We start from the raw sequence: 12,743 nt of genomic DNA on the forward strand, positions 1-12,743 counted from the left end.
GGATGAGTGAGGGGCCGACATCCCCTTGAGTTGGACCTTAGAGAAAGGGTTGGAGGGGTGGCCCCCAAGGAGCGCTTCGGGAAGCTGTTCCCTATTTTATTCCGAGTCTCGTCTCAGTGGTAGCCTGTGAAAGGGAAGGACCCGGCTGGACTCCTGTCCCATTGTGTCAGGCGCAGGACTGCTGGTGCGATGGAGGCTTAGTGTTGCTGGCCTGGTGGGAAGAGCCTCCGCAGCAGGAAGGGCTGGTTCAAAACATGGCAGTGAGAGGTAGGGCCTGACCGTGGCCGGAGTAGAACTTGAGGGGTATCCATTTATGCCACCATTGGTTCTGACACCCCTCCATCCCAATCCACCGCCTGACGTTGGTTGAGAGCCTCCGGTGTTCAAAGCCTGGTGTGAGGGTCAAAGCCTGGGGCGCCCCGTCTAGGGGAGATAGTCCCTAAAGTGGAGACCTCACTGCATGGTCTGTGTTCTCATGGGGAAGTGGGAGGTATCACTGGGGCCAGGAGACCCAGGCCAGACCAGGGATAAGAGAAGGTGTGGGGTGACAGGACATTTTCGGGGGAGGGAGCAGAGAAATGGAGAGGCCGTGGAGGGTGGGCTGCAGAAGCTGTTGTGTAGGTCTGAGTGAAGGGTCTGGATTTCACCCAGAGGGCAGGAGAGGGGCACGGTCAGACTGGCCTTTTCTAGTGTTTGGTCTGGCTGCAGTTCAGGAAATGGACCATGGGGTCGGGGGCAGGGAGTGAGAAGATAAGGGCGGCCAGGCAATCATGAGACCAGGGGGCTCGGATGAGCCCTGCAGGTCTCCTAGGAGCCCAGACCCAACAGCTCACATACCACTTCCCACCACCCCATTAGTTCCTTATAGTAAAAACCATTTGAGTCACAGATACCCTGTCCAGCCTGCAGTTGAGGTACTGAATCCTCTGGCTCAGTTTTTCTTTCCAAGTTCGGACGAAGCCAAGGAGGTCTTCTGCTGTCACTGTCTATTGAGAACACGGAAGAAGAAAGCGACAGGAAGCAGGCCGCAGGAGGGCAGGCTGGTTCCAGCTAAACCTCAGGAATAGGGGCTGGCTGGTCTGATGGACGCTCCTCACTTGCAGGGCGGGCCCTGTGGGGGGTACGCTGGGCCGACTCTCAGACTCCTGCACTGAGACAGCAGGTGTTTCACTTGATGGGGCATCAGGAGTTCTAACCCTGGCTCTACAGGTTTGTCCTGTGCAAATGATTTCAACTTGCTAGATTCAGTCTCCCCATCCGTGTGATGGGAACAGAGAATGCTCCCTAGGATTTCTTCTAGCCCAAGATGGCGACAGTGTGCAGGAGTAAAATGACCATAGCTTTTCTGGTGGGGGAATCTGGCCATGTCCGTGGCAATGTCAAGTACACACCGCCCGGGAGCAGCAATCCCATTGACCAGGCCCTACAAGCGCGCAGGGGAGTACCGTGAAGATATTCCCCTTCACCACACCTCCCACACATCACTCGGCAGCCCTCACACTCTCCCAAATGGCTCACTGGCCTAATAGATGACCCAGGCCAGGGACTGCCTTCCTTCCCAGTGCGCTCTGAGTCCTGCCCATCCCCCTGCTACTCAGCTCTAGAGCTGGAACATGTCCCTGCTGGCACCTTGTCCAGGCCACTAGTCTCTCTGCCTCAGGCTTGGCACCCTGCGTCTCTCCCACCTACCTGCCTGCCTTTCAGCAGCCAGAGACCCTCCTCAATGTGGCACTGAGCACTCAGTTCTGGCCACTTTGTCCCTGGTCCCCACCGCCTTCACCACACACCCGGTGCATCACTCCTGTCTCCTGATCACTGCTCTGCAGAAGCATCCAACCAGCATCCTCCGTCAACACAGCATTACCTGTCCAACCAAGTTCATGCTCCCCCCACCTGGCCAGGAGGCTGTGCCACCCCCCTACCGCACCCCCACCCTGCCCAGCACTCTGACAGCACCAGGAGTGGGCAGAAAGGGAAGACGGGAAGCAAGGAAATGTGGGAGACAAATGTCTCTGCCCTGGAGAGGCAGAGCGATCCCTAAAGGGTCTGTTGAAGGGGTCACAGCTGATTAACCAGTTTTCCCTGCTCTCCAAAGGAAGTGTAGAAACATCTGCACAAAAGTACAGAGGTCATAAGGGGCTCTGCAGGAAATGAGAACATGAGGGATGTGTGTTCTCCACTCCGTGCTTTGTGGATGTGGGAACTTTTTTTCAAGAAGCACATGTTACTACGCAAGAAAAAGCAGTAAAGATAGAAAAATAAATGTTCTCTTGCTGCTAATAACAATGAAACCTTCACTCATTCACTGAAGTGGAAAAGAAAAGAAGCTCTCTCTGGACTAGACCTTCCTGCCTGGGAGGTGCTGGGGGAGGTGGACGGTTTCTCTTCTCTTCTTTAATTCCACTGAATACAACGGGTTAAGTAGAAAGGCTCAGTGGCCCCTCTGCTGCTGGAGAAATCTTGACCACAGATATGTCTATTTCCAGTTTATGATTCCAGCATCATGCATCTTTCCTATGCATAGCTTAGCATCTATTGAGCACTTACCTTTCTATCTCCCCTTGAGTTTCGACACATCTCTACCTTGCTTTTAAGCTGTTCCAGAGAAGAATTTAATTCATCTGTTTGCAAATTGGATTTTGCCACCTAGAAAAACCAGAGGTTCCGAGATTTGTTTTTGGAATACTGATTTTGACCAGGAAAATGTTCGACAAAACATATTATCTGAGAGAGAGATTAAGTACTGGAAAAATGAAATACACAATCTTATTAAAAACTTAACGCAAGTTTGAAAGTTTTTTGTTTTTTTACTGTCAAATAGATGAAAAAATTTTAAAGTTTACAAATAAAATTGGTGACCCACAGTACTGGTTGAGGGCGTAGATATGTTTTTAGGAATTTATCCATTTCTTAAAGGTTATCCAATTTGTTGGCATATAATTGGTCACAATAGTCTCATGATTCTTTGTATTTCTGTGGGGTCCGTTGCAATGTCTTCTCTTTCATTTCTGTTTATTTGAGTCTTGTCTCTTTTTGTTTTTAGTCTAGCAAAAGTTTTGTCAATTTTGTTTATCTTCGGAAAACCAGCTTCTCGCGTCATTGATCTTTTCTACTGTTTTTCTGGACTCTTTCATTTATTTCTGATCTGCCCTTTATTTCCTTCATTCTGCTAGCTTTAGGCTTAGTTTGTTCTTCTTTTCTAATTCCTTGAGGTGTGTAGCTAGGTTTATTTGAGATCTTTGACCTGGATTCATATTTTGGCTCCACCATTTAAGAGCTCTGTGTTCTTGACTAAGTCACTTAATTACTCTCTGCCTTGGTTTCTTTATCTCTAAAATGGGGGTTAAAAACCATACTCGCCTCATACAATTCTTCTGAGGACTAACATAGCTAATCAAAATAAGTCGGTTAGTAGGATGCATGGTGCATAAGAACGCAATGAAAGTTAGAGGCTATTATGATTTAATCTTTGTCTTCCTGGCTGGAGTGCAAGTACCATGGGGCAGAGACCACACCAGTAACCCCAGCACCTGGCACAGTGCTGGCGTGCAGGTGTGTGTGATAAACACCCACCAGATGAAGAATGAATCTGTCCTACCTCGCACTTGATGTTCACTTGTAGATTCGTCAGCAAGCGTTGGATTTTCTCTATGAAAATAAGGTCCACAGACAGGTTATGGAATTTACTTTCAAACTTGTTGATGAAATCATTGGCCTGTAAAGAAATATAAAAAATAAAGGAGGGGGGCTTAACTGGGAACTTTTGGGATTTAGAAGCAGAGGGGTGCAGGCTCAATTAATGGTTGGAAAGGGGGCTTGACTGGCCCCTTTGACCTTGTAACCAGGTGTAGGTCAGGGCTGGGGCTCACCCACCTGGTCCAGGTACTCGCTCTCCATCTTCTCCAAGTTGATCATGATGAAGTTTTCAACAAAGTCTATCCGGGTAGCTTCCTTCTCCAATCGATGACACAGTGAGTCAATTTCTTCCAAAGAAAAGTTGCCTCCCTCTGAAAATAATCTGAAGATAATGGGAGAAATAAAAGCCACTGGTCAGACCTGAAACGTTCCACCCGTCCCAAATACTGAGGTTGACAAGGCTTTCGATTAAAAGTACAAGGTCAAGAAAACTGAATGCAGGTAGTTCAAGGACAAAAGCAGGAAAAACACCCAAATGTGCCCTGAGGGATGAATGGATTAAAAAAAAAAAAAAAGTCATATATATGCACAATGAATTCGTATTCAGCCTTAGGAAGGAATAAAACTCTGACACATGCTACAATATGAATGAGGATTGAAGACTTCATGCTGAGTGAAATCAGCCAGACACAAAAAAGGACAAATGTTGTGTGGTTTCACTTATAATGAGGCACCTAGAGTAGTCAAATTCACAGAGGCACAAAGTAGAATGGCGGTTGCCACAAGCTGGGGGAGAGGAGAATGAGAGTGTTCAGTGGACTCAGTTTCAGTTTGTGAAGATGAAAAGTTCTGGAGATGGATGGTGGTGATGGTAGCATAACAATGTGAACATACTTACCGCCACTGAACTGTACACCTAAAAATGGTTAAAATGGACAATTTTATGTTATGCATATTTTGCCACAATAAAAAATTTGAAAATTTGAACATACACACCCCTATGTTCATTGTCACGTTATTCACAGTGGCCAAGACATGGAAACAACTTAAGTGTCTTTTGATGGATGATTGGATAAAGATGTGGTACACATACATTAGATTGGTGCAAAAGTAATTGCGGTTTTTACAATTATTTTTAACCTTTTAAACTGCAATTACTTCTGCACCAACCTAATACAATGGAATAATACTCAGCCATAAAAGATGATGAAATAGTGCCATTTGCGACAACATGGATGGATCTTGAGATTACCATGCTAAGTGAAATGAGTCAGATGAAAAAGGACAAGACCCATGATTTCACTCATGTGGGATAGAGAACGGAAAGCAATAAACAAACTCACAGACACAGACAACAATGCGGTGGTTACCAGAGGGGAAAGGGGGTGGGAGGAGGATGAAGAAGGTAAAGGAGGTCAAATATATGGTGGCGGAAGGAGACTTTGGATGGTGAGCACACAATGCAATATACAGATGATGTATTATAGAATTGTACACCTGAAGCTCATAATAATGTTATTAACCAATGTTACCCCAATAAATTTAATTTTAAAAAAATTAAGGGGGAAATGACCAACTCTCAAGAGACAAGCCGGCGGCATGCAGAGGCCCCGGATGCTGCGTCCCACCTGCAGTGCTTGAGGAACTCAACGTTGGAGTAGCGCAGCTTGCCCAGGCTCTCCTCCAAGTACTGGCGGAAGCTGCGCAGGGACAACTGGATGACATCGACGTAGCTAAGCAGCTCCTGGTGCAGTGTGTTACAGAGAGTGACCAGCCTGGGGGACAAGAGAGGAGCAGGGTGGTAACCTGGGCACAGGAGGGCAACCTAGAAGGCTGCTTGAGCTCCACCACCGTGCCCACCTCCATGCCCGGCAACCAGAACCACTGTCTGTGTTCTCTGAGTAGAAAACAAGGCATTAGAAGGAAGTGCAGGACGCGGTGCGGCACTCTCAGTGTGCTGGATCAGAGGGCCTCCTTCCCCTCACTCTGGCCCCTGCCACCAAATTGGTGATAGAATCCCCAGGTCTTCCTGGATCTCATCCTCCCTCTGGCACGCTCTCTCTCTCTAACTCCTAGCAACATGGCCCCTGTGCCCTGGTGCTCTCCTGAAAACGCACCCTGCAAGTTTCCTCTTCACACCCAAGTCCACCCTTCCCAGCTGCCTCTTGTGTACCTGACCACTGTATAGACAGAAACCTGTGAGGGCTCCTCACCTGCTACCTGACTGAGGCCTCCCTGAGCACTCAAGAGCCTCCATCTCAAATCCCTAAATGGCCTTCCTGGAACCCCTTGCTCTACCCTGAGCATTTCCCCACCTGTGCTCCTTCCTGATGGGGGTCAGTGGCGGGGAGACAGGGGGGATTCTGTAGCAAGCTCTTCCTGATTTTACCTGATGGAAGTGGTCTTTCCCACAATGGACGTTTGGGGCCATGCAATTGGCATCCCTGCATTCTGACCATGAACATCCTTTCTTTTTCTCTGGCAGCTCAGCCAGCCCCACCCCCAGCCCCCAGCCCCCAGACAGGTATTTCTCACCTATTGTGAAGAGGTGAGCTGAAAAGAGAAGGTTGCTGCCCTGGGGCCTGGAAAACCCGACTCTCTTATCCATCAGGGAGAGACCACTCCTTTGAGAGAGCGGCTGCCTGCTCTAGGCTGGGTTCTAGGCCCACGAAGCCGGGTGGGGACTCCAGAGCCCTTACTTCTGGCTCCTGGTGGCATTCACGAAGGTGTGCTCCATGTCGTAAACCTTGCGGCGGAAGTTTTTACTCCTGGTGTTTTGCTCCTCTTGGAACTGATAGAACAGCAGCCTCTCCTTCTTCAGAGCCTCTGTCACCCCGGCACAGTGTCTGTCCAGACGCTGTTGATGAAGCAAGACTTCAGCTGCAAAAAGGATGAGGGGAAACGAGGTCCTCTGGGATCCTGAGTCACCTCAGGACATTCCTTTGCTGGACAGACGCCTGCCTCTCCCAGGCCAGCTGCAGAGCAGAGACCGTTCAGGACAATATCCCTTACCCTGCCCCACTGTCCTCACCAGGGCGTGCCATAGGAATGGACACAGAGCTCAGGGAGGCCAGTCTGAGACTGCCCCAGGGTCTCTAACTGGAGAGGAGGCTCTGCCCAACTGTGGGTGGGGAGGACTCTGCAGATGGAGACATCCTACCTGCAGTTGAGCAGAACAAAGCCTGGGAGTTAGGGAGTCCCAGGGGAGCAGCCCAGGAGCAGATGGGATGGGAGGAGGGTACTGGGGAGGGCAGGGATCTCGGTAAGAAGGTTTGGGGAGAAAACAACCAGCGCACAACTGGCCGGTTGGGGCATTGTTCCTTTATATCAATGGCTACTCATTTCCAATGAACCTGAATTCCAATGAACTTCCAAGGCAGAGTAAAAAGAACCAGGATTTGGCTTTCAGAGCTCCATCACAGGCCTTGAGAGCTAGTAGACAGCCCCAGATCACCCCGTCCGACCTCCCTACTGCTGGGAGAGGTCAAAGTGCTGTGGTCCCTGCTCTGCCAAAAATGAACGGTGTGACTCTAGGATGTTGTTTCTCTGGCCTCAGTTTCCACACTATCCATTGGGCCCCAGGGACCAGGAAAGGGTAAGGAAACCAGCCTTTAGAAAGCATCTTTACTTATATTGATATTTCATGTACATTTTCCAGACGAAGACAAGGAGGTTCCAAAAGTCACAAAGGTCTCCTGAGGCGACAAGCACTGGGGGTCCAGGCCAGGCTGTCTGACTCCACAACCATTTCACCGCCGCAGGCAGGAGGAGGCTGGGTGCGCTCATGTGGGGACCCTTTTCAAGCTCTAAAGGTCTATGATGGAACTTGAAGTACGACGCAAGTGAAAACCTAACAGGGGTCACTGAAGAATTCAACTAAAAGTGTGTCCCTCTATTAATGGAACTCTCCACCTAAGAAAGAAATGGCACTTCTTTTTTTTTTTTTTTTAAGTGTTGTAAATTATAAGCTGAAATTAATGGCTACCACTTTTGGTGGCTGTGACATGTACAAGGTATTCATGATTCCTCACTGCATCATTACCAACAACAACATCCCCTTCTGTAGGGAGGGGAGGGATCAGAGAAGTTACATAACCTGCCTAGAGTGACACAGCTACAATGGTTGAGCCTGCCAGCTCTGATTCCCGAGTAACAGGCTTGCTTCTAGAGCATCCACCATACAGGTGTGCATCCGACAGGCGTGTGAGCAGATCTGGGATCCATACGACTAAAACAGGACCATACTCTTCATGTCAGCATCTAATGCATGCCCTCCTTTAAAAAAACAATTCTAAAAAGTCTTGAATGAGGATTCTGAGTACTACCTTCTCTGCCTGCACGGGAGGTACAAACCCTCACACATATCTTCCATGGGGCGATGACCACATGATAAATGTTGTGGGTGCAAACTGGGGCAGCTCATGAATGTGGAGCTGCTGTGGCACAGACACCGGGCTGCCTGGGGCAGGGAAGCCTTTCCCAGGCAGGGTCTGTACCTGCCCTGAAGTTGTGGATGTCCTTTTCAATGCGCTGGGCTCTTGGCTGGTGCAGGTGCAGACGCAGCTCCAGTTCTGAATCCAGCTCATCAATCTTACTGGCCAAAGTGACCCGGGCATTGAGGGCACACTGGTCAAACCACTTCTCTAAGTGCTCAAAAAAGCCAGCTCGAAGTCTGAGGGAGAGAAGAGTGAGGGTCATCCCTGACAGTAATCGTTACCAGGGAGAGATCTTTCCATATCGATACATGAAGTGCTTCCCCCCTCATTCCTTCTTCCTTGTTTTATTTCCCAACAACATTGTATTTTTCTAGTTTGGGTGGACCATCATTCATTAACGATACCCTTGCTAGAGGAGGACACTGGGTGGTTTCAAACTATTTGTTCTTATAAAAAAGTCTGCAGTGAATAACCTTGTACATACGTCACGTGTAGAAGCATTTCTATAGGATAAATTCCCTGAACTAGAATTGTCACTTGTATTTGTATATAAATTTGAAATCAGCTTATCAGTTTCCATAAGAAGACATCTGCTGTGACTTTGTTGTTGTTGTTGTTATTGCAATGAATCTATAGATAAATTTGGGGAGAACTGACATCTTAACAAAACATAGCCATAAATGGCTATATATTGTCAAAGACTAAAATACATGTGTGATTCTTGAAGATATGGCCAAACTGTTTCCATTGCAAGGCAACCTGAACTCCCACCAAGCAATGAATAATAGTTCCTGCTTCTCCATAGCCTCAGAGAGTATTGTCCAGCTTTTGAATTTGACGATTTTGTCATGTTATGACTGAGACTGAGCATATTTTCATGTGTTTAAGACTAATTAATTTGTTTTTCTGCACACTGTCCATTAATATCTTTTGCCCATTTCTCCATTGTGTAGCTGAATTTTTTATTACCAACCTCTTCATACAGGAGTTCATTATCTATTAGGAACATGAGGTCCTTTGACTGTGATGTGAGCTGCAAATATTTTTCCTAGCTTGTCATTTCTTCCTTTGTAAAATTTATGTCTTAAGATAGCTGTGTATTGTTAAGATGTTAGTTCTCCCCAAATTTATCTATAAATTCAATGCAATTACCAAAAAAAAACAAAAAAAAAAACAAAAAAACAAAAAAAAACCTTTCAGCAGATGCCTTCTTATGGAAACTGATGAGCTGATTTCAAATTTACATAGAAATACAAATATGGTCAAGGATAGTCAAGACAATCTTGGAGAAGACCAAAGTCAGAGGACTTACACTTTTGAGATATTAAGACTTAGAATAATTGTTTAGGGGTTACCAGAGGGAGGGGGGCTCTAGAAGAGGTGTAAACGGGGTCTAATATATGGTGATGGAAAGAGAACTGACTCTGGGTGGTGAACAGACAATGTGAGATATAGATAATGTATTACAGAATTGTACACCTGAAATCTATGTAACTTTACTAACAATTGTCGCCCCAATAAACTTTAATTAAAAAAAAAGACTTAGGATAAAGCTACAGTAATCAAGCAAGGTGAGGTAGTGATGCAAGAATAGACACATAAGGGAACAGAAGCAGGCACAGCAGAGCAGTGGGGAAAGGAGAGTATTCTCAGTCTGGAGTCAACTTGGTATCCATATGGGAAATATGGATAAACTCACACCATAAACAAAAATTAATTCCAGGCGGATTGTACATCTAAATGTGGAAGTTCAAAACAATAACATTTGTAGTAGATAACACAGAATATTTTCATGACCTTGGGGCAAGTAAAGATTTCTTAGATAGGACACAAAGTACACTAACCCTAATGAAAAAATTGATGAATAGGACCTTATTACAAATAAGAATTTCTGTTCATATAAAGATACCTTTAAGAGAGTAAAAAGGCAAGACAGAGAGGGGATGAACATTTGCCATGTTTTTACCTGACAAATCATACATACCATGTTTCCCCGAAAATAAGACCTAGCCGAACAATCAGCTCTAATGTGTCTTTTGGAGCAAAAATTAATGTAAGATCCAGTCTTATATTGCATTGCATTGCATTGCATTGCAATGCATTGCATTGCATTGCAATGCATTGCATTGCATTGCATTGCATTGCATTATGTTATAAAGACCCAGTTTTATCATATAGTTAAATAAGACTGGGTCTTATATTAATTTTACCAGCTGAAATTAGTCCAATTTTTGTTATAATACTTCACCTTGTCAATAAAACTCAGGACAAGAAAATGAGAATAAAAGGGTTTTCTACTCACTGTTTCTTAATTTCTAAAACTAGTGTGGAGGGAATTATCACTTGTTCTAGAAACTTGGCACTGGAAGCGTCATCAGTGAGAAGGGTAGAAAGGTTGGAATGGGACCTCTTGCACGCTTCCTCTTCTTGTTCCAGGGGTAGGAAGACAAAATAAGTGTTCCCACTGGCGGTTGTGAAGGACTCCATGTCCTCATGGGAGACAGCCCCCAGACTCTCTTCCGGAGCTTCGGACTAAGCATAAAACAAGATGTTAAACTTGACGTCATCAGAAGACCTGAGGATCCCAATCACAGGTTCCTGACATCTGAGGTTGTAAACCCATGGGCCAAATCTTGCCTGTAATTATTTTTGCCCACATAGTGCTTTTAAAATCAGGAAATTGCACATATAGTCTGGATTTCTGATTTCTCTCAAAAATCAGAAAATCTGGCAATTCTGAGCCTACATTCATTCCCATATGGCAGTGTTGGCTGGAGCTGAGTAATGGCTGCACAGTTGCCATAGACTGAATGTTAGATGTCCCTCCAAAATTGATACGCGGTGTGATCAAAAACTACAGTCAATGTTTAAATTTAAAAAAATGTATTACAGTAAAAGACACATTGCCATTAATCCCCCTCAAAAGACTCCCCCTTGCTTCAAAGACACTTTTCCCATCATTCTTGTTGCTTTCTGAAGCAGTTCTGGAAGTCCTCTTACATGAGTGTCTTTAGTTGCGCTGTTGTGGCTGCCTCGAAATCCTGAGTCGACTCAAAACGTTTACCTTTCATGGTCATTTTGACTTTGGGGAAGAGCCAGAAGTTGCAGGGTGTCAGATCTGCTGAATAATATGGATGAGGACACACCGTAACGTTTTCACTTGACAGAAATTGCCATATACTAGATGTGTGACACAGAGCATTGTCATGGTGGAGGATGATTTATGGCACACTTTAAAACACACCTTCTCTCAACCGTAGCTCACACCCAACTGACTGCACTGAACAAGTTGAAACTTGTCACACGCAATTACTAAGCTTCGATGTGATTTTCCCCTGTATTGAAGATCCCTGCCTTTCTGTTGGATGGCACTTGGCAGCAGCATCCACTGTATGTTTTTATCAAAATGGAAAGGCTCCATGTCACATATCGCTCCTGATATGGCACTTTCTGTCAGATAAAAACATTACAGTGTGTCCTCATCCACCTTATTTACTGGATCTGGTACAGTGTCACTTCTGGCTCATCCCCAAAGTCAAAATGACCATGAAAGGTAAACATTTTGAATGGAGTTAGGACATCGAAGCAGCCAGGACAGCGCAACTAAAGACACTCATGAAAGAGGACTTCCAGAACTGCTTCAGAAAGTGGCAAGAATGATGGGATAAGTGTATTTGAAGAGAGGAGGGAGTATTTTGAAGGGATTAATGGCAATGTGTCTTTTACTGTAACAAATTAAAAAAAAAAAAATCATCGTATTTTTTTATCACACCTCATATATGCACCCCAGTGGAGGCTGAGCCACTAGGGACCCCACCTTGTATTAATACACAGAGTGGACACACCACACCCTCCCCAAGCCCAAGAATGAATCTATTGCTGGCCTACCTCAACCATAGACAAACTCTCGTGTTCTTCCTTTTCCTCCTCCTCTGTATTCTCTTCCTCCTCTTCTTCTTCCTCCTCTTTCTCCTCTTCCTTCTCTTCTTGAACCATCACATCTGCCTGGTTCTGAGATGGCTTCAAGGAGCTGTCTCCTTCAACTTGCATTTCTTCTAATCCCTGAATAGAGTCCTCTTTCAACTCATCTATCTCGTCACTCAGTACAGATTTTTCCTGCTGACTCACTCCCACCTCTTCAGTTATGGAGAACGCATTGCCTTCATATTTTTCTTCTTCCATCTCTTCTGCTGACGCGGGGGAACTTGTCTCTCTACTTACGCTTTCCTCACTTGTGCTCTTTTCCACTCCATCCCTTTGCTTTCCCCTCAGTTTTCTCATTTTCTCCTGGAAGTGCTTCTCGTGTGCTTCTATTGAGGACCAACCCCAAAGCACAAGGAAAGACAAGTTACCAACGTAGCCTAGATTGGCATCCCCAGCCCACATATATATAAGAGTGAGGTCAGGGAGCATGACCTTAACTTATAAATGGTTTACCTGGTTTCCTGAGCTTGAAAATGACTTCCCCATCTAAGTTCTACAAAGAAAAAACACGGGACACTGAGTGAACAGAGCTGCCTTCATCCAGAGGGCCACATCTGAGGGCATCTCTTGTCTTTCAGGTAAAAGGACCACCCCTCCCCCAATGCCTAATGCAGGCGTTGACCTTTATTTCACTGGGGTCATCAGGGTGTTCCCAATCCAAGGAATCAGTTTTCCTTAACCAAAAGA

General features: G+C 45.8%; 1 protein-coding gene across 2 annotated transcripts in view; it reads right to left on the bottom strand.

Annotated features, from left to right (window-relative positions):
- CCDC180 (coiled-coil domain containing 180) overlaps positions 1-12,743 on the bottom strand; it is a 50,274-nt gene that overhangs the window by 15,612 nt on the left and 21,919 nt on the right. For both annotated transcript variants that reach the window (XM_088793371.1, XM_088793370.1), the window contains 10 exons: positions 12,510-12,549; positions 11,961-12,382; positions 10,375-10,604; positions 8,133-8,308; positions 6,336-6,516; positions 5,265-5,411; positions 3,874-4,018; positions 3,599-3,715; positions 2,548-2,646; positions 894-986 (listed from right to left, as the gene is read on the bottom strand). In XM_088793371.1, the coding sequence (XP_088649497.1) occupies positions 894-986; positions 2,548-2,646; positions 3,599-3,715; positions 3,874-4,018; positions 5,265-5,411; positions 6,336-6,516; positions 8,133-8,308; positions 10,375-10,604; positions 11,961-12,382; positions 12,510-12,549 (1,650 nt within the window). The remainder of the gene's footprint in view (positions 1-893; positions 987-2,547; positions 2,647-3,598; positions 3,716-3,873; positions 4,019-5,264; positions 5,412-6,335; positions 6,517-8,132; positions 8,309-10,374; positions 10,605-11,960; positions 12,383-12,509; positions 12,550-12,743) is intronic.

Source organism: Rhinolophus sinicus, chromosome 16 (genome assembly GCF_057876585.1).
Source record: "Rhinolophus sinicus isolate RSI-liver-muscle chromosome 16, RSI-T2T, whole genome shotgun sequence".
Classification (NCBI taxonomy): domain Eukaryota; kingdom Metazoa; phylum Chordata; class Mammalia; order Chiroptera; family Rhinolophidae; genus Rhinolophus; species Rhinolophus sinicus.